At 37.3% G+C, this 23,015-nt stretch overlaps 5 protein-coding genes across 11 annotated transcripts; all 5 read right to left on the bottom strand.

Moving 5' to 3' along the window:
- Nucleotides 1–145: 145 nt before the first annotated feature.
- LOC124181612 (PDZ domain-containing protein GIPC1) lies at nt 146–3,766 on the bottom strand. Its single transcript, XM_046568331.1, has 5 exons — nt 3,464–3,766; nt 2,585–2,681; nt 1,546–1,928; nt 1,314–1,395; nt 146–1,237 (listed from the first exon to the last, which is right to left on the bottom strand). Exons 1-5 carry the CDS (start codon nt 3,761–3,763, stop codon nt 1,080–1,082), a joined length of 1,020 nt encoding a protein of 339 aa, XP_046424287.1. The 5' UTR covers nt 3,764–3,766; the 3' UTR covers nt 146–1,079.
- On the bottom strand, nt 3,732–7,589 carry LOC124181608 (glucoside xylosyltransferase 1). The gene is made up of 3 exons (XM_046568324.1): nt 7,408–7,589; nt 6,774–7,209; nt 3,732–6,434 (listed from the first exon to the last, which is right to left on the bottom strand). Exons 1-3 carry the CDS (start codon nt 7,431–7,433, stop codon nt 5,766–5,768), a joined length of 1,131 nt encoding a protein of 376 aa, XP_046424280.1. The 5' UTR covers nt 7,434–7,589; the 3' UTR covers nt 3,732–5,765.
- LOC124181609 lies at nt 7,276–9,628 on the bottom strand. Of its 3 annotated transcripts, none has more exons than XM_046568325.1 (6): nt 9,494–9,628; nt 9,220–9,415; nt 8,486–8,761; nt 8,172–8,414; nt 7,915–8,079; nt 7,276–7,804 (listed from the first exon to the last, which is right to left on the bottom strand). In XM_046568325.1, the coding sequence occupies exons 1-6, from the start codon at nt 9,549–9,551 to the stop codon at nt 7,645–7,647; spliced, it is 1,098 nt and encodes a 365-aa protein (XP_046424281.1). In that variant the 5' UTR covers nt 9,552–9,628; the 3' UTR covers nt 7,276–7,644. The 3 variants fall into 3 exon arrangements, with proteins under 3 accessions (XP_046424281.1, XP_046424283.1, XP_046424282.1); XM_046568327.1 differs by having other exon boundaries at nt 9,220–9,378; nt 9,494–9,610; XM_046568326.1 differs by having other exon boundaries at nt 8,486–9,378; nt 9,494–9,616.
- LOC124181600 (kelch-like ECH-associated protein 1B) lies at nt 9,437–14,369 on the bottom strand. Of its 3 annotated transcripts, none has more exons than XM_046568309.1 (7): nt 13,804–14,369; nt 12,752–13,070; nt 12,207–12,371; nt 11,398–12,065; nt 11,064–11,312; nt 10,678–10,976; nt 9,437–10,568 (listed from the first exon to the last, which is right to left on the bottom strand). In XM_046568309.1, exons 2-7 carry the CDS (start codon nt 13,052–13,054, stop codon nt 10,366–10,368), a joined length of 1,887 nt encoding a protein of 628 aa, XP_046424265.1. In that variant the 5' UTR covers nt 13,055–13,070; nt 13,804–14,369; the 3' UTR covers nt 9,437–10,365. The 3 variants fall into 3 exon arrangements, with proteins under 3 accessions (XP_046424265.1, XP_046424266.1, XP_046424267.1); XM_046568310.1 differs by having other exon boundaries at nt 12,770–13,070; XM_046568311.1 differs by having other exon boundaries at nt 12,937–13,070.
- A 3,243-nt stretch (nt 14,370–17,612) lies between these two features.
- LOC124181596 lies at nt 17,613–22,918 on the bottom strand. 3 transcript variants are annotated; one of them, XM_046568302.1, is made up of 6 exons: nt 22,569–22,918; nt 21,906–22,511; nt 19,838–21,718; nt 19,034–19,756; nt 18,899–18,969; nt 17,613–18,691 (listed from the first exon to the last, which is right to left on the bottom strand). In XM_046568302.1, the coding sequence occupies exons 2-6, from the start codon at nt 22,362–22,364 to the stop codon at nt 17,782–17,784; spliced, it is 4,044 nt and encodes a 1,347-aa protein (XP_046424258.1). In that variant the 5' UTR covers nt 22,365–22,511; nt 22,569–22,918; the 3' UTR covers nt 17,613–17,781. The 3 variants fall into 3 exon arrangements, with proteins under 3 accessions (XP_046424258.1, XP_046424259.1, XP_046424260.1); XM_046568303.1 differs by having other exon boundaries at nt 21,906–22,441; XM_046568304.1 differs by having other exon boundaries at nt 18,899–18,966; nt 21,906–22,918.
- Between the last annotated feature and the right edge of the window lie 97 nt (nt 22,919–23,015).

Genomic DNA, 23,015 nt, shown 5'->3' with positions numbered 1-23,015 from the left:
ATGTATTATTATACATAATATTTGCGCAGATGAAACAGTTATCCAGAATGATAATAAGCTCTTACAGTATTTTGTATAATTAATTGTAGTTTAACAAGAATGCACATCGTCATATTGAACTCGGGATCGAAGAAATTGGCCAGAAAAAATGTTATATTATTATATTAATCTTTCTTACATCGCTGTCTTTAATATAAACTTAACAATATTTAGTCATGCAAGGAAGTTCATCGCATTGTATTATCAGTATAATTACTTGTTTACCCTTAACGCTCAATCTATCTTATAATGAAGTCTAGTTCAACTTGTTTGTATTGTCAATGTTTAACCAGATCGATTAGTAAATAGTGTAGCGATGTGTACATTGACATTAACGTATGACTACTACTTGAATTTTAGATTACATAAATATACGCCTTAGTGGATATAAAGATTGAAAGAAAATCGTAATCTCAGCATTGACGTATTCGCTATCTATCAAAACATTGTAATAATTTCTTATTTGATATTAGAGTAGCACTTTTTTGGCTTTATACATGTTTCAGCTGTTGGTCCAGCCCGACAATTGTATTTTGTTTAAAATACAATGATCCTCATGGATGTGTAACATTTAGACATTGAAATTGAATAGCTTATACCTATTTAGAAATGAGCTACAAGTGTGAGAATTTTGATCGAAATCTTGATCGGCGGTAATATTAATCGTATAAACAAAACGTTGAATGCAAACTTAACTACAACAAGGTAACAATTTAAAACTTCTATGCTCGTATCATTTTGCTTCTTATTTTTTTCTGTTCACTTTCAACTTTGTATAAAATCATATTCGCTAAAGAAAATGAAAAAAAAAATAAGATACAAAACTATACATCTTTTTATAGTGTATGCATGTACGACTATTAAACAAACAGGAATAATAAATCGAAAACAATATTTAAAATATAAAAAGGGCCTATTTTAATGGTGTAATACCCTGTGATAATTGATGTCTGCATTATTATGGCAATACTGACCTATCTATGATTGCGTTTATATGAACAAGCAATAAAATTATTCGTTTACTCCTTTGCAAATAATAATCATCGTAGACGTCCAGCTCTTGCATCAGTTACAGCACCCCATAATTCGATAACAAAATCATCAGTGAAGCCAAATACTTCCAAGTCGGAATTGTCAATAGCTTCGGCAAAGTCCATGCTATTCTGTTTACCCTCGGCTAATTCCCAAATTTGTGTAGCTGAAGAACGTATCAAAATATAAATATGCTTGTAGAGAAGAAAATAACTCCTCCAGAATGTTTTTGCTTTACTTACCTAATTCGTTATCATTTATACCCATAAAACTTTCCAGTAGCCCATTAATTTTTTCAACTCCGTTTGTTGCATAATCATCCGGCTGGACAGAAAAGAAAACATTTATAAAATCGTCCAAATACATATATTTTTCATAAAATACTTTAGTGATTTTGAGATACAATATTAGCTCCCATTCTTTTATTAAACAATTGAGCAAACGATGAATGGACAAGTCTTTTTTTCCACTTACTTCGTTTTCAATTTGTGCACTCCCGTCAGCCCTAAACCTGAGAGTTCCTTTGCCATTGCCATAGCCTTGTTTCTTGCCCTTTCTGGGATCCCCTCTCGGACCGATGCTTCCAAATCCATTTTTCTGCGGTTCGACCAGTCTCAGTGTGAACGTGCTTCCTCTAGGTATATCTTTGAGCAGTTTTGCTACCTCGAAGTGCCTTTTGCCTACCAAAGATTCCCCATTTATCTTCTCGATATGATCGCCGACCTGAATCACCTTTGCTCTATCAATAACTGATTCCTCTCTTATGCGCTTTATAAAGGCATACCCTGCACCATTGTCTGTGATGGTAAGACCCAACGCGTCATCATTTTTAACGAGTTCAACTTCTTTTGGTCTACCTGTGAAAAGAATTTCCCATTATGTATATGTAGGTATATATGATATAATCTTACGCGTATCAATGAGAATTCTTCTTAACGATTTATCATTATTTATGCACCTTTAACTCAGATTATTCGGCTGGAAAACGTTTCTAACAAAAGATTAATGGCATTAAGCACACAATTAAATAGTCTTATTTGGACCTTCGTTCTTTTCATTGTTACATAATAATATAATCAACCGTATTTTATTTGAATAAAATTTCGAATTCAGATAATAAAATCAAAACCATTACTGGACACCAAATTAATAAATATCCTTCGCTTTGTCATTTTGATATGCATATGCACGTGCATTGGAGATTGTTGCGTAACCGTACATTTTGATAACCTAATGGTTACAAATCTTTAAATAACGGTAATCCGTTAGCGACGAAATTGAAATAACTTCTACTTTTTCTTGATTCAACGTGAGTAGAAAAAAGGAACGCATGGGTTTTACCAGCACTATCTGTAATATGATACGAATGTAAGTACTGATAACATGCAATTGGACACGAAAGTGTTGATTATATACCTGTTTAAGCTATAGCACAATTAATTTATAATTGGATAAGATGTGCCCACGCACATCGGATGTGATACATTAATTAATAACATTTGAATATACTTGCCCTTCTTGTGAGCGAAAATAAAGTCATCCAAGCCAATTTGACCCCCTAATAATTTCAGCATATCGACCTTGTGCGTATTGAGGGTGCAAAAAAGTATCTGAAAAGACATTTAAATCCGTTTGTTAAACCACACAAGATAATCGACATCGATTTAATGCTTATCATTTTATTACAATAATATCAATCATCATTACAGTATCGCGCCGAGTGAGGAAATATCTGGAAAAATGTGCATGATGCGATTTCGGGTAGATTCAAAAAGTTCTCCCACATGTTCCCGCTTATTCGATTAAAATTGCGAATAGAGACGCAACAGTAAACATAGATGAGGCTGAAGTTAGTAACGGTACTGTGATAATTAACGTTTCGGCAAATCGTTATTTTACGAAAATCATAAATTTTGAAAACCTAACTACTTCAAAGTCAATATAAACTTGCGAAATATTCATTTCTACCCCCCAACGTTTCGTTACGTTAACGTTACTAACTTCAGGCTTATAATTCTAGCTTATATGGGAGACGTTCGAAAACTATTCCATTCTGAATGATAAAACCTCTGCAGTGATAAAAGTAAAATGACAACCCTGGGATGTGAAATTAAAACAAATAGGATGTCGGTGAATGTATCCGCCGGATTATTGAGGGGAAAGGGGCTTTGGCCCGTGACCAGCGTACTTCCTGTGTCCGGTCTGTAAGGTCGTACTATAAATATGATTCATACGCATACGTGTGTAAGAGCTGTATAATAAATCTAGTGTAAATCGGTCTACAAACATCGCAGCGTGCTCAATATGAGATGAAATAACGTATGCACATAATATATATATATATATATATATATATATATATATATATATATATATATGATATAGAAGTTACCTCGCTCGCCGGCAATTCGTAACATTCTGCAATTTTTTGATACAACTCCCTGACATTACTGAATCCGGATATCAATCCCGTAGGACTTCCGTGGGCCAGTTGACAGTGGAATACCAACTGAGGTCTTCCGACGGGACTCGTCGGCGTATCTTGAGGATTTGTTCTTGTTCCATTTCCGGCGGTAGTTGAATTTCCGTTACTGTTAGGGTGACCGCTGTCATGATTAGAGGAAGAATTATTGCTGTTCTTTTCGTACGCTGTTGCGGACCTCGTAGAATTTTTCGGTTTAAACAGTGGCATTTCTCAAGAGAATTATCTCACCGACGGTCACAATTTTTTTTTTTTTTTATCTGATTGAACGTATTATTATTCTTGTCTTGTAGTAATTATACGATATTTATTTTTACGTTAAAATTTTTTTCTTTCTTTAATGCAACTCGTATTCCGCGGCGTAATCCACAAGGTTCAGATCGATGATACGTTACTGTGCGTTATTTTATCGGGTATATACAAGCATACACACAATCACAAGACAGTGACTGTGCTAACGCAACTTTATCCGGCACCTGGAGTTTAATTACGCAATTGCCGCTGCTAACTCGGTCAGATTTAAATATCTCTTAAAATTATGTTTATTTTTTATCCCTTATTTTCGTTTGTTTTTCACAATTTTCTATTCGGTGGGAATTTGAAAAATTTAATATCATATAGCGCACTCCGGGGATATCGTGCCTTTCGCTTGAGTATCGTAAAACGGGACTAGGCCTTTTTATCTCGCCAGTTCTCTTTATCGTTCTCAGATTAGGAGAAATATGTCCGAGGCTTATCTAAATTTAATATTATCATTGTAGAATCTTGATTGTGACTGATGTATTTTATCAGAATTACAAACACTTGACAATTTTCTACTTATTCATGTTTTGTTCCCTTCTTTTTGTTGTTTGTTTGTTGCTCTTTTTTCTCTCCTCTTTTTCAACAAGTATATTTAGCGATCGAAAATACCTACGGATGCATGAAAATGCATATGTCGCATTTGTGTTCCCATATGACAGCACGACTCATTACATTCCATACACATGCATATACATGTATAATATGCCTAAGTAGGGGCATTCGATTGTTGTTTATAACAGTATCCGCGGTATTATGCGTACGTACAAGTCGATTCGTCCTCGCGCACCTGATGATTATACAAGCTTATTCCGAACTTTAATCTCTTCGATTACATTGTAGAAATTGAATTAAAATAACACTTGTTGAGCTTCTGGCGCGTAAAACAGCGCACCTTGTGAAACAGAATATCACTTGCCATCGTGGCCCTCAGGAGCGTAACACCTGACTGTATTCGCCCCACCACTAAAACTGATTCTGCCCCCTCTCCGAGGCGAATTCCACCGTTCCCAATTAGCACATTTTAACGGTCTGTTACCCTCATTTTTGCACTCGGGCTTACAAATTCTGTCAATTTTTAAACGCCCGTTTTACTACGGGTTTCAGAACAAAAAAGAAACCTTTTAAAAGCACCGCTATGACTTTGAATATGAAAATTTACGTAAAAATGTTGATATTTCGTAACTCAAGTAGATGTGCCTACGTATGTATAATGTGCATACTTTCGCAGAGGTGAACGTGCAGTAAACAGTTGGCTGGAGGAGTATAATGTATATAAAGGGAAAGCATAATCGTGCATTGATTGCAATTTCATAATTTTAAACGCTCTTGCGTAATGCTAATTATTACGATAATAGTTTATTGTGAAGATTTGCTAATTAAATTATCTCTTACGCTATCTTACTTGTATTCATGTATACATAACAAGTATAATTATGTATATTTATACAATTATAGTACGATATACGATGTATAAAAAATTGGCTGTAAAAATTTGAACTTTGCGTTTCGTTAAATACTGGGTCCCCGTACCCTAAAAAACGTTACCAACGATCGAAGCAATTGTTTTGAAACAATCTAATCGATGCATATAAATACTTTTTTAACTAACTAAATTTCCAATAATATTGTGATAACTATTGGCAAGTGTACATTACGAGATTCTGGTAAAATCACATTATCAAAGGGGTCGATTTTCTTTCGGAAACGGGACAATGAAAGTTCTACAAGTTCAAAATCGATTTCGAGATAAAGTCTTCGCAAATAAAACGAAGACATAAACATGGAGTGTTAAACAGTTCTGAAATTACAGTACCTAATACGAGTTTCACTCGCGTTTCGCTTTTGGGCAACAATCGTTTCTTTTGCATTGTGACATTTGAAAAGAGATAGAAGGTTTGATAAACCGAAATCAATTCGGCGTCCTTGATCTAGAATCGAGATGAAATTCTGGCTGAAGAACAAAGACCTTCCATACTCTTCCACAATTTGATTTATCGTCGGTATTAAGATAATTTTTCATTGGTATTAAAAAATTATCAAACGGATCAGTGTTCAATTGATACTCTTCCATAGCACGGAAAACGGCTTTGAACGGCGGCTGTTTTTGCGAATGAAACGTTCCTCTGGAACCATGTAAAACTAAGGCACCATCTTTTTCCGCCTCCGTACAAACGGACATGTACATGCAATGGTCGGGCCTGTAATTATAGCGGCATGGATAAATGTAAAGACGTTCTGGATGGTAGTAAAATATTATGTTTATGATATCCTGGTCTCCCCAAGTTATTTTCAAACGGTATTCTTTGTGGATCGGAATCACGTAGTCTGTCCACCGAAATTCTCTCATTCTAGTCAGATTCATTAGCATCACACCAGAGTTTACTCCCAATTTTCCATAGTAAGGATGTTTAGCAAATCTGTTGTACCAGCCAGTGTTGGGATCTTCGTGCTCAGGACTTAAGCCAGCCAACTGGCTGGAATTCATCTTCTTGAATTCATCCCAGATAACTTCTGGAGGTGCAAGAAATAAAGTGTCCGTGTCCACATACAAAACTGCATCAATGTCAATCAGCATAGTCTGAAATAGAAATTTATATAATAAATATCACCAGTTAATTGCTTCGATTGAATGAAAACAAATCCAATCTTTCGATGAGATTCTTTTCAACTTTTCAAACAGCAAATATAGAAAACATTAATTCACCACTCTAATTGGAACGATACAAGAATTGGTTGCTTCCCTACATTTATTCCTCAATGCTGGGGAGACTAATAAAATGTAAGTAAAACACCACATATGGTACAGAGCTCTGTTTTCATTCCATTCTACAAAGATTAACGATATATTTGGATTGAAAAAAAAGATTGTGAATTATATGTGTTTAACAAATTATATAAAAAAATTGGGATAACTTACAGGTAAAAATAATCTCTGGGCTGCGCAAGGCTTGAAAAGTTTCCTCCACATTCTGACGTCGCTTCGTTCTGGGAATTTTATTTTCTTGACTACAAAGTCAAATGTCTTGTTTGACATTAACTTCCATACCGTTAATTTTTCATTGAAAGCAGGTATCAAATCAGTGTCGGATATGACGATAAATTTGAGGGGTTTTTTGGTAAAAACTAAGGCCGATTTCATCATGGTCAGAGATTCACTCAAGCGATCTCCGCAGGCTACAACGCATATCACTACTTCCTGCTCCGATAGCGAGTTGGCAGTAGGACTGGGCTCGACACTTCGTGAGCCAATTTTGTTGGGTTTAAAATGATCATCGGACAGCTTTTTCGATGAATTTGTTGTAAAATTGAGCAGCAATATCAAACCAGCAAAGGCAAGGCACAAGACAGCTAACCTGTACACAGACTTCATTGTAATATTTGAATTATCATACTTTTGGCAATATATCTTTTCTTTTTTGGTGTAGCTAAAAATTCTATACGAAAATATGTTCGAGTATGCGGCATTCTTCTATCATCGTATAGCTGGTAACTCAATATTACCGACACCGAAGCTAATCGTGCACGAAAAGTGACGGATTGCCATTCCTAACCTCGTTAACTTAGAATTTACTCCCATCTGTCAGCCATCCGTCAAATGTTTGTTGTCGGCATTCGAATGTTTTCATTTGTTTTGCACCCCATCAGAGTGAAGTATGTAGCAAAAGCTGCCGTTTTTCGAACTTGTTTTCGACATTTGAAGTACATACTGGATTACTAGCGCCCTCTAACACTGACATAAATAAGTTTATACAGTTTTATCCGTAAACACGATATGCGGATATTATGTTTTATTTCGATATTATTCGGGATCCACTTGGTGCGTCATATTTTAAGGTTATCAGTTGCTTCTGTATTTTTTCCGTCAGTTTGCGATCGACATCTTGATGAAATAAATGTTCAAAGTCACTATGGGTCATCAAAAGCTTCACCAAGCTTCGTGCATTCGCTCTGAAAAATCGGATGAGTGACAAAGATTTTTCATTCAAGTACAGATATCCCCAAACTTGGACAATTCTTGATCTCACGAATGATGAGAAAGAAGCTTATTTGTTAATTACCTTGTTTCACAATTACCGTCAACCAAGAACTTGGCGCACATGATAAATACCCTACCCCGCGTATCCTTTGTAGCTGTTGTTGAGAAGAAGGTATCAACCCCTTTCAAAGTAACAATATAATTTAGTAGGCGACTGACCGTTGCACGAACCAACGGATTTTTATGCCTGAAATAATCCAATCCACACAAATTCACTTATCAGTATTGTGAATTACATAAGTTGAAAGAATATGGTTTGATTAAATTATGTAGCCTTACCCTGCACCTCGACTAGTAGACATTACTCTGACACAATGTGACGCTGGTATGAAATCAGCCATTGTGTCCAAGGCACTGTTAGCGTCTTGGCGTATGCACCTGTTCATATCTCCAGTCTTTTGTAACAGCATACCGACCAACTCATCAAATTCAGGTCTTTGGGTACATTGCATCGTTCTGAACAATTCGGCGGCTACTTGGCAGGCAGTCCTTACTACATTTGACCTTATATTTCGCAATAAGCTATAAATCGTAATGAAGTAACTAAAGTCAATTACGTCCACGTGATAATCACGAATGAATGATGACGTCACCTGCATATGCTTCTATTTACGATTGGCATAATCGAATCTATCAGTTCTGGTTGAAGCCTTGATATATGCACAATGTCAATGAGTGCTTGCATGGTATTATCCCATTGATTTTCCTTCAACTTCAGTAACGCTAGCTTCAGCGCATCTTGTGGTCTTTCAAAGTTTAGAGCTGCTGTCGCATAATTTTTCTCCTGTAGCTTCATATTATCTCCACCAGGATAAAGCATGCTTTTTTGATTTAAACTGGTTCTGCTGCATTCGGTATATACGGAATTGCTGTGTTCAAAGGAGGTATACAAACAAGCTAGCATTGTTGCTAAGAACTTTGCAACTTGTCCAAAGCTTCAATCTTCATTAATTAAGGGGAGTCTTTGGTGAAACTTTGGCCAAAACACGGGTTTTTAATTCTTAACTGATTAAATAAAGTCGATTAAGAAAAATCTTCTACCAATTTTTAGATTATGGTAGTATAGGCATTGAAAAAAAAAATTCATTCTCCTGCGATCAAAATGTACGTACGTACATACAAGGAACCTCTCCAAGGAGATTCTGCTCATCGCTACCCAAAATTCTTTGCGCATACACTTTCATCACAGGAGATTGTAATTTTCTCTAAAAGCCAATACTACCATAATTTGAAAATTGGTGGACGAATTTTTTTTATATGACAACTTTCAACCGATAATCAAAATTGAACCGAATTCTCTCCGTAATGAATATAATATCTGTAGTACCTATGAAGTATTTTTGGTAAGTGTACATCCCCGACACCCTCTGTGGCAGAAAAATTAGAGCTGTAACTCGAAGAATGCCTCTTTAGCTTTGTATTTTCAGAATTTATAGCTGGTAGTCGTAGTGAACGCTTAGGATGAACAAGTGTGGACTTTTCTTGACTGAAAGAGAGCCTTGACTTATCTTCATTGCAGTACCCTAAAGTTAAATTAAATTGAATTTGACTGTTGATAAACTTTTACTGATATTTCAAGTTGACATAAGTTTTTTCATTACCTTTTCCTAGACACATAGGACAGGTAGTCGGTTGATTTTGACACTCCAGTGGCAACATGTTTAATCGCAGATTTGTGTTTTTTTAAATTTTTTTTAATTTTACAGATATTATTCAATATTTAATGGGACTAGTTTCATCTGGAATTTGAAAAGTTAGTTCTAGGTCTTGAACGTGCATTTTGATAAACAATGGAAATACAAAATGACTGCCTTCAGCTTGCAGTATTATACTATGTGGAGTAAACTCCTTTGATATTTGCGAAAAAATCAACATTCCAATTTATTCTTGTCTTTTTAGTCCTTGTGACAGGTACTGATATTAAAAAGTATTACCAATTAACGAATATCTCATGGTTTTTCCAATCACAAATTATACTATTAATTAGGTGTTTGTATAGTTACTAAAATAATGTACAACAATCAGTTGCGTAAACAGAATGAAGAGAATTATAGAAAATAGATCATTCGCCCTATAGTAAATATGGGTACATCGTTTTGTTACTGATTGAGTGATCTTTGGAATTGCTTTCTGCTTCTAGTTTGTATCACTAAGATTGTCCCACTTGCCTATTTTAATTTTTCGCTTACCAAAGATATCTAGGTGAAGAGATGAAATCGAATCAAACTTGTTTTGTAGTCTGTTTGAAGGAACTTGTGCACAGTTCACTTTTCTCAATTTATGTAAGCACTTTCTAGGCAACTCAGAATCCAAAAATATCCTCTGCATAGCTTCACTACCTGCTTGATTAAGATCAATCTCAATATAGTCTTATCTCCTTATACTATCGTTACACTATATTATTATACTACACGTCATTTACAAATAAATAAGTTAAATCGCGTCATCAGGTCACAGTATTCGACATAGGGTGTCAACATGTGCGTTTCGCTGATCGGTTTTCACTAGAAACAATGTGATGTTCCAAGTGATCACAATGCAACGGACATTGGTGATAAGAAACCGCACTCGCGTGACCTGATCTACCCGAAGTCATAGGCACTCCTGGTTCCCATTGATCCTTGGCTGGATCGTATATTTCTACTATACTTAAAAAGGTCTGTCCGTCATACCCTCCTGTAACGGAAAAGAACAATAAAACTTATACATGAAATGAGAGAATTCAAATTGTCATAAAAAAAAAAAAAGAATCGTGTCAATTACGATATATACACAAGACACTAACCCATTGCATAAAGTTTTCCATCTAGAACAGTTACGCTCAAAGCACTGCGCGCAACTGAAACATTGCTCACAAACTCCCATGAATCATGTTCCGTATCGTAACGTTCTACTGTGCTCAACTGACGAGATCCGTCATAGCCTCCTACCACATAGATGTACTGCCCAAGACTTGCTACACCAGATCCTGACCGACAACACCGCATGGGAGAGACCATGGTCCATTCGTCATTTTCTGGATGATAACATTCTACTGAACTCAATCTATGCATTCCATTAAATCCACCAATTGCGTAGAGCAATCTATAAATACGAAATTTCAGAGTCAAGGTTTTTTTTAAGTACCCGAGAAAGATTGCGTAATGGAATCTTGAAAAGCATTCATCATACCTATTTACTACAGCAACTCCGACTCCTAATCGTTTTGTGTGCATAGGTTTAACATTTGTCCAGGTATCCTGATCCGGGTCATAACATTCAACGCTGTTGTGATATTCTGCACCTGCGCTGCCACCTACCGCATACAATACACCATCCATTACAGCAACTCCCACTCTGTTCCTTGGCACTGACATGGGATTACAGGGTCTCCACTGGTCAAGAACTGGATTGTATCTGTCCACCCAATCACTGTCGTATCTTGAAGATGAGTAAAAAAAAACTGTTTGTTAACGATTACTTGAACTAAGCAGATGAACCAATATCTACATGTTATTAATCTCACCTGTTTCCTGGTGAATTGTTCCTTCCACCGATGGCGTAAAACATGCCTTTTAAAAATGCTCCTCCAAGTCCGGAACGAGGCACTGTTAACTTAGCATGTTGACTCCAAACTTTGTCGTCGGCATTATACCCTTCAAGAACATCCAACGAATGTCTAAGAAATCCACCTGCTATGTAAATGACTCTTGGTGTGTTGGGTGTCCTCTCTTTGACGACTGGTTTCTTATGCAATGTTAGGTCTTTAAAAATTTGCGCTAGATACTCGCGGCAGGCTGGCACTTTTTTTAAAACATCGCAATTTTTCATTTGTTCCCTAAGAAAGCTCGGAGTCAAATATTGACACCGAACTGCATGCAATATATGTTCCATTTTAATACCGCGAGATTCCTCGTTGTATTTCACCCATTTTAACACTGCATTATAAACTTCTCTTTCTTCCTGTACATTAAGTTCATCTTTTCTAATTAAATTAATTAATTGTATGGCCGTAAGTTGAAGGAATTCTTCTTCTTGACAAATTCTGCTAAAGTGTTGCACGATAAATTGATTTGCTTTGTGATGTAAATCGTGACAACCATGCTGTTCAGCAAAATTTGCAATTCCGATAGCATTTGTTGGGTCCAATTGCCTCTCGAGAAATACGCAGCATGCATCTATTACATTGCCAACCTGCAATTCGAATGTCAAATATTTCGACACATAGCTAACAATAAGAACGATCGTGTATTTTATTCAATACATATCAGCTATGGAATACTTTTGAACATTTCTCAGCTTATAACCTATGACAATTACCTAGGAATACTGTACCTGAAACATTGTCGCCGCAGGTAATAACGAACAGACTGTTACTTCAGTTACTCTTATTTGTCCCGTGTACATGAAATACATGAGCCGAGCCATCGCTGTTGGACAAACCCCTTGCAATTTGACTCTGGTCATTTCACATTCTTTAAGACCTCCCGTGAACATTGCCTAGAATTTAGAGTAAGAAAATTTTTATTATAAACAGACACGAGGTATTGACAGTATCACTGACTACGAAGCAGTAATTGAATGAACGCTTTCTGTAACTCAGCAGTGTTAAATTATTCCTGACCACCGGGATGTTGTACTATCAACACTTCAGGTATTATGAAAAAATCAGGACTTACAAAGTGAGGCATTGATTGATATAAATGAAAATCAGACGAATTTGAATAAAGTATGTTAAATTAGTTGAAGTGATTGTTTTTTAACCAATATACACGTAGTAACTAAAAGTTAAAAGATGTTTATTTCATGATTCTAGACTGAAAGTAATATTAGCTGGGAATAACTAGATGTGGATGAGGTGTAAAAAAATAAAATGATACCTTAAAATAAGGACTTGCCGCAGCCAAAATGACTTTGTGTGCATGGAACAGTTCTTGTCCAACTTCTAAGATAACGTCGGTAAGCATGTGATGACTTCGCATCATAAACATCATTTTCATAGCTTCTTTTATATAATTAGCCATGCAAAATGTCATATCGCCAAGGTCTCCATGTTTCTCATTACCCGGACTAAGGTTCTGGTCCTTTTCTTCACTGGTATCAACTGCTGCATCACTTCTACCGAATGATGTGAAATTACACCGACTTCCTTCCATCTGTGAATAATCCTCTTCACCATCCATGATGATCTGTCATAAGCTAGGTAGAAATTGAGTAAAATTACTTTTACTGTTATCAATCTGTTATCACACGTTCTGGTTGTTTTGAGAGACTAAATAGTTTTTCAATCATGTCGTTATCTCAGATTTGAATACAACGTAAAATGTAATTGACAATATTAAGCCTATTTGACAAAAGAAAATAATTCCATTCAAACAAGTACAATTTTCCATACAGTATGTGACAAAAGCCTAGATCGAAAATGACAATGAATAAATGATAAGAAAAAATGGAGTTAAGTGAAATCATAAGATATTAGATAAAAGAGTATATCGTTTTTATTTGTGGAATTAATAGTTTCATTGATAAACGTCTTAGCATTGTTATACATCTGGTCATTCTGATGGAATCTAAATATAATTAACTTTAGTATTACAAGTGCAGTTATTGCATATTGCGTATGAAAAGTAAATTTGCGTACAATCAGATAGGTGTACCAAAATAGGCATGTTCTGGCAAGCACCGGTATAGCAAACAAGGTGTACCAGAACAATATTGTGTGTGATGTAAACTATATTTTGGTTCACTTTGGTAGCTGTACCAGCGGCTTGCCAAAAAATGCCTCATATGGTTTTTAACACATGATACCGAGCATGGAGTATCGATGATGAAGAAATGCAACACATGCACGGGAGCAGCAAGTGTTTCGGAAATTTAAGCGGCCCATAATATTTATTAGGTATTTCTATAATAACTTAATGTGTGTATGTACCTTGTGTCCGTAGCGTTGAACAGATCCGAATCAGATTAACTTTGAGGTTATAAACCACACAAGTAACGATTTTGACTATGTATCTCCAGAAAATGACACCATTTACCAATTTTACATCCTGAAGAGTTTTCTGTTTATCATGATTCCCGCATGACAATGAGTGTTTCAAAGAAATTTGTAACGACTACACTTGGGCGAAACACAACAATACGGTATGCAAATTAGCGCACAGTAAGTTGACGGTGTTAAACGTCAGTTGTGTATTATTTTATTTTCACGAGTACTTAATTTTCCACCGCCCAACGTGTGACAAAGTGGCAGAAATGTCAAAACTGAAATTTACTATTTACGCAACGTGTCACTTTAAAACGCGCGAAAAAACCTGCACGTTGATATCCACGAGAAAAAGAAAAAGGATCAGCAAGAGGACAAACGTTTTTCCAAATATGCGATTTTAACATCTCGATTAGTTGTTGGCCATTGAGTATAAGCTCTATATCACCTGGAGGGGTCAAATTTCGGCTAGAATGACTTGCTGATTCAAATATGTAGTTATCTCCGATCATGCGAGCTTTCAGCCTTTGGCACGTAACTTACTGGCAGCGCATTCATACGATATGCATGTGTGTAGGTACGTAAGTACGTCATGTAGGCCTCTGGAGAAGGCACTCGTATAAAATATACACACATATAAGTCTATTGTTGATTGAATAGTTGTCGGACACTCGCGACCAGATATCCGTTGATGAATGGAATTAAAATGAAATAACCGCAAGGGGTGTTCACTATGCAGTTCTCAAGGAATCAAAACTGCCGTCGCAATATTTTGATAAAATAATTCGAGTAATATGACCTATACATGTCCACACATTCACGCCTGCAGGTCAGCTTAGCTAGCTATTAGCCTTGCTTATTTTCCGAAAGTCATTATGACTATGCGATTCACGGAACGTACCCAGGAGACCGAGTAAAAAAAATTTTCGTACATCACGTAGACAGCTGTTTTTTTTTATCACAATTATACTCAATGTTTTCTTTCGTCTTGTTCTTTGCACACCCAGAGGACCTACAACTGTATAACGATGTGCAACACTGATGCACCTTTATAAGATCATTTTCATTCAGTTTACGAGTGGTAGATTACTATTAGACCCGCGGGCCTTGAGGTAATAAACGCAAGTCTCGAATGACGATTGACATTGGTATTTTCTAATCGAAGCAACGTTCGGTTACGTATCGTTCATTTGACGAAGAATTTGGTGGAGAGGACAAAGCAGTCTCTTCATTTTAACATCGTTTCATACGGTTTGCCGCAAAGGACAATTCACACTGTGACCTCTCTCACAATAAATCTTCGGAGACAGAGCATGACTGGCTTAAAGCCACCGCAGCATGAGATTGCTTTTTCCTTTGTACTTTACACTTTATCTGTACATTATTTATAAATCTATCGTTCACGCATACGTGTTACGTATCGCGGCTATTATACAGGAATATGATTTAGGGAATTCCAGAGATAGATACAAGATGTAACATAAGGATCAAATGGGATGATTTAATATATAGTCTCAAACCTGAGACAATATAATATTTATTTTATAATAATATGGAGTTTTCATCAACAATAACAGTGTAGTAGTAGGCGTAACAAGAGAGACGAGGTAGGTCACGAGGAACCTAACCTAGCTTACAACCGTGCGCTACCAGGTCGCGAGTTAAAATGCCGAAATGCTTTGATTTAAATAACTGAAAAATGATAAAATTTCAGCCGGATATGATCGCGATTCTTTATACTGTTTATACGGTTATCTTCGTTACAGAGTTAAGCCTCCGTTATTAAAATTCTTTCAGAATTGTATACTACAAAGGCAGACTTGGCAGCGCATGATTAAGTCAGCCGGGAGACCAACCTTTGATTCAGACTTTATTTAGCGTGAGAAATAAGATGATTTTCGTTTTGTGAAAGATGGCACAAAACAAGATAAAGATAAGTAACAGAAAAATCTTACACGTGACTCACTGAAATATAGTACGCATTATTATATTTCAGCGACGTGTCTAGATAGAAAACAAAGGATAGTATAGCGACTCAACTAAATCACAGATTGATCCCACCTGTTTAAATATTACAGCTAAAATTAGTTTAGTAAGTCTATGTTTGATTTCCTTAGGCTCGGGTGACTCTAGACTGGCCCCCTATTATTTGTATTTTGATCACTCTTTAATAAATTGCAATATCAATTAGTTATTCCTCATCATCTACTGTAAGAATTCAATTTATTAGAGTTCGACATTGTAGTATATTATTATGTTATATATTATTTATTTGTTTATTTATTTACTTTTATTTATGTGTTTATTTTATTGAATTTTATTTTATACTTTTACTTTACTTCGATCTCCTTCCTCGACATTTTCTTTCGATATATATCTCATTAAATTTATGCTGCTTTAGAGATTTCAGTACTGATAGCAAACCTTTACCGAGCAAATTTTTTGTAAAACGCATATGTGGAAGCCTCATACTGGTAATATAAAATGACAAACTGAGTGCGAGATTCTGTACCATTTTATATTTGATACGTATACTCCTATCACTCCTCACTGGCAATTCCGTTAATTATATTCTATCTTCAGTCGGCAACCCATATTTCGTTTATATTGCATGTGAGAAAATTTGCATCGGTATTAATATCCATAGGAACCTACTGATTACGACTTTCGAGAGTTTAATAATAAGTATAATTATAGTCTTTCTAACGATAAACAGTCCAACTAAATATCTAAATATTCTCTAATATAATATAGTGAAATTTCCAAATACAATAATACTAGTAAGTAAAGTATTGGGCGGATACGACTACTCCTAAGGCCTCGCTTATGAATCATTTAAAATTAATTCTTTAATTTAGTCCCATGCATTCACTCTAATAGTCTAACGTTAGATAGTAGGAGTAAATAAATTTTTTTTTTTTCTTCATTAGATCACAAAGCGATTCTTTATCGGATAGTGGAGATAGATTTTTTTACTTGTTATTTTTTATAAATTTATAACGAATCAGCTTTTGACGAGCTTCGGTCGTCAAAAATTTTAATACTTTGATCACTTGCAGAGATATATCTATGTTTGCTAGTTTCTATAAATTTTTTTATGCTAGATATATGTTATATGTATCCATCACCAAGACAAAGGTATAACTTCGCCCGTGGTTTATGATCTTCTTTTATTTTTCTTTGCTTTTTCCTTTTCAATAATTATTCGCCACTCCATTTACGAGGAATGTGTGCATGTGTGCTTTGTGGTTGTTATATTCCAAGAGCCTGAAACGCGAGCCCCTCCTTCCACAATCACAAGTTTAATTAAAGTGGCAGTATTTAGTTCAATTCATTAAAATCCGTAGATCAGTGTCTCTCAACTTCTGGATTCATGGTAGAATTACAAATTTGTCTATATCAATTAATCATCATGGTGTTATTAGGTATCGTATAACTTTATTTTTGAATCCAGTGTCAAGTTGAGAAATACCGCAGTAGACAATATTATTTATTTCCATTGCAATTGAAAGAGAGACTCACCCGGGCCAGCGGTAAATTTAATAGAGTTAAAACGCCAACAAGAAAATATCTTAATATTAATATATCGTGTTACTTCACTTAATAGGACATTTCTACTAAGATTTTTTTTCTTTTTTTCTTTTATAGCACTTTTTAATGTAATGTAACCTAAGTTATCAATGTACATAACAACGAATGAACAAACAGAGGCAATCCCCATCATTGAGTCGCCTCCTGGTTATAAGGTCCACCAAGGCTGTCTATTTCTTATGAAGAATTCTCGTAAATTTTTTTTTTTTTTCCAGTTTCCTCTACAAATTGACCTATTATTCTGATATTGCTTAAATCAATCGAAGCCCCTCAAAGGCAGGAAGCTTCTAAGCTTTGTGCATTCAAGTACGCATGACCAGATCTACAGATCTATCAAGGAGGATGTAAGTCACGGTGATGTGCGCGGGCGCTCAAAATTGCTTTTAATTCAGACTCAAGTTGTTTTTTGGTTCGTTCACTTACCGATCGGCCCCCTACCACAGGCTGAACGTTCATTCTTGGTGATGGCAAATCTATCGAGTGTTTGGCGCTCTCTCGGGTCTCATGACTTCGTGCGCGTCTGACGGGTTTTTTTGCCACTTGTATTTCCTCCTGCTTCAGCTCTGGAACCGAACGCTCTATGATTAGTGTAGTTTCCTGCTCTGGACCAGTCCCAATCACAGGTTCAGTCTCTGCAACGGATGAGATCCTGAGGTCAATGTTGCTGGCTCCCCATTCCCTGGATAACTTTCGTCCGATAGCATTAGTCAGCTCGCTGTTCGGTGACAGTAACGGACTTTTGGACCGTTGAACACCGCTGGAATGTGGTGGACGAAGAGTAGCAAATACAGGGAATGATTGACCCCTCTTTGCCGGACTTCTCGAGGGTCGCGGAGTGGTTGCTCCACCTCCAAGGGAGTCTCCTCTCACCGGTACTTGCGGCCTCAAATTTGCACTCCCTCCAAAATGCGATCCGAGTCTGGGGGGCGGTGATCCCCCGTCACCGTGACTCAGTCTCCGACCCACTGTTTCTAGTGGACTTCTTGCACGTAGATTCGTGTTACTTAACGTGAATTCAATCGGCCGCATTGGCTCTTCAAGACTAATGGGAGACAGTCCTAATCGCGAGCCCGACAAGTTCGTTGAACTTCTACTTTTTTCAGTTCGTTTCGGACTTCTGGGCATCAAAGGGCTTTTGCTACGGCTCCGTTCTCTACCTTTTGATGTTTTATCGTCTTTCTTTGCTACTCGACGTGATTCTGCATCTTTCGAGACGGTCTCAGTTTTTTCCTCCTGTTGTACCCTTTGTCGAATGAAAATACAGTAACAACGTTAATTTATGAACACTGTTGTATTTAAGAAACCATTGTTGATAATTGTTCTAGTCTATCGCCTGTTGACCCCATTACTTTCCAACTTAGTTGGAAGATCAGGCAAAAGGTAATAAAATATTAATAAAATTTTAATCAATTTATTAATGGTCAAGTATGGAGACAGTTCTGATATTTACCTCCGAATTTCCTGTATCATCTCAAAGAATTGGGCTTTGCTTTTTCGTCTGCGACGTTGCTCGTGTTCCTTCTGGAACATGGGAACCTTGTACATTGCCCAATTATCATAAGGATTCAAAAAAAGAAATACTCACCCGCTTTACACTTTTTTGGAAGAGAGAAGTAATTTGTCCTTGTCTCAGAGTATGTACTAATTCTCTTGCAGCATGGTGAGGCGATACTAATTCAACGCAGTTGATAAATCTATATAACTTTTGGGAAAAGAACATTACGTTCCTGCTCCGCCAAATAGAGCTTCGTGGTCTGTGCCTTAGTCTGGGCAAGGTATATCTATAAAACAGGTGTTCTCCGGCTAATATTACAGCACCAAGAACAACTCCTAGCCCAAGGAGACAAAAGACTCCCGCAACGGATGCTACGCCGAGTGGTCGGGGTTGCCCTCCAGTTTCAGGGTCAAGCCCAGTATCCATTCCTTCTCGTCCGCGAATGCAGGGCAAACCTCCGTACCACTTCTCCTGTAAAATGTCAAGTAGACCGTTGCTAGTGTAATTGGCTATGGCTCTAGAAATACTCTCCTTTAAGGGATGGCCTTTAGCTAGTGCCACCGCGTAGGTGTCCTCGTTAATAGTATCCCCAATTTTTTGCAATATGCAACCATTATCAGTAGCTCGATAATAATCCAAGATTGGTGTATCCGCTATAAGAATATCCAATGTACCGTTCCTCAGTTTTTCTACTCCTTCCTCAACATTGGCTAACGAATACCGAGACATGTGTGACCATAATTGGCGATTGGCACGCTGTACGTAATATTCTGCTGCCGATGCTTTGGGAGCTCCTACTCTTTGCGACAGTAACTGTAATCAGAGATAGTGACAGGTCATGAAATTTCAAAAATTGGAACCTGCCAAGTGCTCTGCATACATTCCGCTACTCACACTGCGGTCATGGTAGTTGCTCACAGCCGAATGAAAGAACAGACCTGCGATGAGTGCCGCAATGTTAGCTGTGTACGAAGCAACGAATATAACAGAAAATCCTCCCCAAACATTGATTAAAAATTTGTTTGGCCATGATTTTGGAGCTTTGAATGCAACAAGGTGTCCACAAAGAAGACCCCACATTACCCACAAGGCAGAAGCTATGGAAAAGTTTTTGCTGCGTTGTCGGCCCCACGGATTGAGCCCAAAAGGGCTGAACCACTCATAAACTGCCACTGCCATTGCAGTGATATTGAGGGAAGTAAAAACTGCTATCCATAGTTCTGTACTAAAGGGCAGTAAAAATGCCAGCAACGGTATTTCAGATTTACGTTGTGGCGCAGCAAGGAAACTGACCCCACTGAAGAAGTAGGGAGTAGTAAAATCTACCACCTCAGCTCTTCTCGCCGAAACACTGAGGGGTGCAAATGCCAACTGAGCTTTGCCAGATGTGAGCTCACCCACAATTCCATTCCATTTACCACTTATTCCAATTCGCCTGCCAAACAAACCGTCTTGTGCAACGTACAACTCAAAGCGGAATCTAAGTTCCCGGGCAATGAGAGATAATAGATCCATACTAAGTCCGTAACAACATACGGTCTCGTCACCTTGGCGGCAAGCTATACCTCTTAGGCATAGACCTTCTTGTAAACTTGTCGCCATTACAAAAGGCGGGGAGAGTGCAGTCACGATGCGATATGCTGGAATCCCATCTCCGGCTCCCATCTGATCAAGGTAGGCAGGTATAATTCCTCCACCAGGCCAGATTATCGTTTCAAGTCGAACATCTCTTCCTCCTCCTTTGATTGTGCCTACCTTGGTCCATTTCAATTGAGTCTTATTACCAGGGACAGTTATAGGCTGCAAGTTCAAAAGATGAAATTCTGATTTGTCCCTAGAAAGTTGTCGTGTGAATTTCCTTAGTCTACTCGTTAGCAGCTGTGAAACGTTTTCTCTCTCCTCGTTGGATAAAAATTTTGCATCTGGACGGGCAAAGCATGAGGGAACGAAGTAGTCTTTCCATTGAGCATCTCGGAGGCGTGCCAATTTTGGCCGAGTTTCAAAAATTGTTTGGTCCAATGCCTCTGAAGTGTCCCTCAACATTCTTGTCAGCGTTATATCACCGCTGTTTATTTTCATACTACCAGACCTCAGTACAAGCATTCCTATAGGCATCACCATCTTTGAATTCAATTCTTTATCGTCGGCTTTCGTGTCTTCGTGTTCCTTCATTTTAATACTTCTTTCAGCTCGACTTGTAAGATGTAGATCTTCTTTCCATCTAAATTCTTGCAGTCGATGTACGTCATTGGCCAAGTTTGGCAGCGTATGCAAATGAATATCATCTTCTAATCTAAAATTTGTGTGGATATCGATGTGCTTTATGTCATCGGTATTCAATTTCACTGTAGAGCGTGCATTGTGTGTACTACTTGAAATAGGTAAACTTGGTTCATTAGGTTTCAATTCCATTTTAAGGTCCAACCAGAGCCATAAGAACCTTCCTGCAAGCATCCCGTATTTGTTACCTGCAGCAATAATTCGGCGTGCAGTACTCAAATCACAAGCCATTACAAGAACACCTCCAGTACTTCCACCCTCCGCAACGCGGCGAAGTCTTTTACGTAAAGTTTGATCATCAGCTGGAAGATGAATCACAGATCTTGGTGTCAAAATGGACAAATCAGCCAAAAGTAGCTGATTTATTGGAAGCAATGTTACGTCAATTAAAAGCGTGAATGCATGCCAGTTTGCTTTATGCATTAAGGCTGCTGCCGCTGCACCCATTTCCTCTGCCCCAGTACCTAATCGACTTTCGAATTTCTCTTTCTTTCCCTGTAACGAAATCATTTGATTATCAAAAGCAATGTGCGAATACATTATTTTTCAGTTTATTTTAATTTTTAACTAAAAATGATTATATAAAATAAATGAGACTTACTAATTATTCAGCAATTAACAGCAATGGTCAAAATGTAGGATCTTAATTTTGATAACATGATTCTTAATTGTATGTACAAACCTGACGGAGAAAGTCTCGATGTGAGGACGGTAGCCATAGTGTTGGAACATTTAAAAATGTTGCAGTTGTGATGAGAAATCTGGCTGCAGGTCCTCCTCCGATGACTATGCTCAAAATTGTTCGGCCACCCTCGACAGCTGTGCAGAACTTATCCAAAAGCGCCAATGGGTATGAAAGAGAATCGGTTGTTGTAGGTGCTGTTGCTTCGACGTAAGAAACTTCCATTTTGCCTTGCGTTGATTCCAGCCTCGCATCTTCCCATATCTTTTGAATATCCATTTTCAAAGGGTTCTGGGGTTGCGTAAGGCAAATGACCAGCCTCCATGGTAAATACGGTGCCCTGAGTCTTACTTTATTGCCACTCCCCAATTTTTCAGCATCTGGTGTGCATGCAACATGCCTGTTGCCAAAAGCAGCGAATAAAAGAAGAAAGAAAATCCTCGAAGAGGAGGGATGCATCTTTTCTTGTTTGCGACGTCGCTGTGTTGCCTTTTTTATTCCCTCTAGTCTATCCAACTGACGTCAATATCACGAGGCTTTTGTTTAGCCGTACAAAAGATTATTGGGTTTAACATTCTCTTGGTGTGTTAACGGAACACGCAATTCCTTGTAAAAAAAAATGTACTATTTTACATTTGGATTTCACTATTTTAGTAAATCTACCTTTGAGCACAGTTCAGTGATGCCAGATCTGGGGGTGGTCTCAACAAAGCACTGGGATTGCCTCTCAACAATAACATATTAATTATTGATTGGCTCACTGTTACTGTTAATATACTGTTACTATTGTGTCCATTTCTTCAGCTGGAAGACTGTGGTCAGTCAATTGTCTTCTTTTAGACGTCTTACTCTGTGTGTGACAGCCATTTTTGGCCAGCCCCTCCCTTTACAGATTTCCACCCTTATTCCACACACCACTAGCGCACAAATATTCACCACTACTTGTGCGATCCACTTCACACGTATACATGCATACCTATGTGTATATACACATATATATACATATATGCACTTCCAGTTGCATGTACATCATACAAAGTGGGGAAAATTCAACCCCAATTATATCTAAACCAGTGATGGTCAATTTATAAAAAGAAAACGAGGAGGGAG

Source organism: Neodiprion fabricii, chromosome 4 (assembly GCF_021155785.1).
Source record: "Neodiprion fabricii isolate iyNeoFabr1 chromosome 4, iyNeoFabr1.1, whole genome shotgun sequence".
Taxonomy (NCBI): domain Eukaryota; kingdom Metazoa; phylum Arthropoda; class Insecta; order Hymenoptera; family Diprionidae; genus Neodiprion; species Neodiprion fabricii.
The sequence above is the reverse complement of the archived record's forward strand: the minus strand, read 5'-3'. Positions and strand labels throughout refer to the sequence as shown.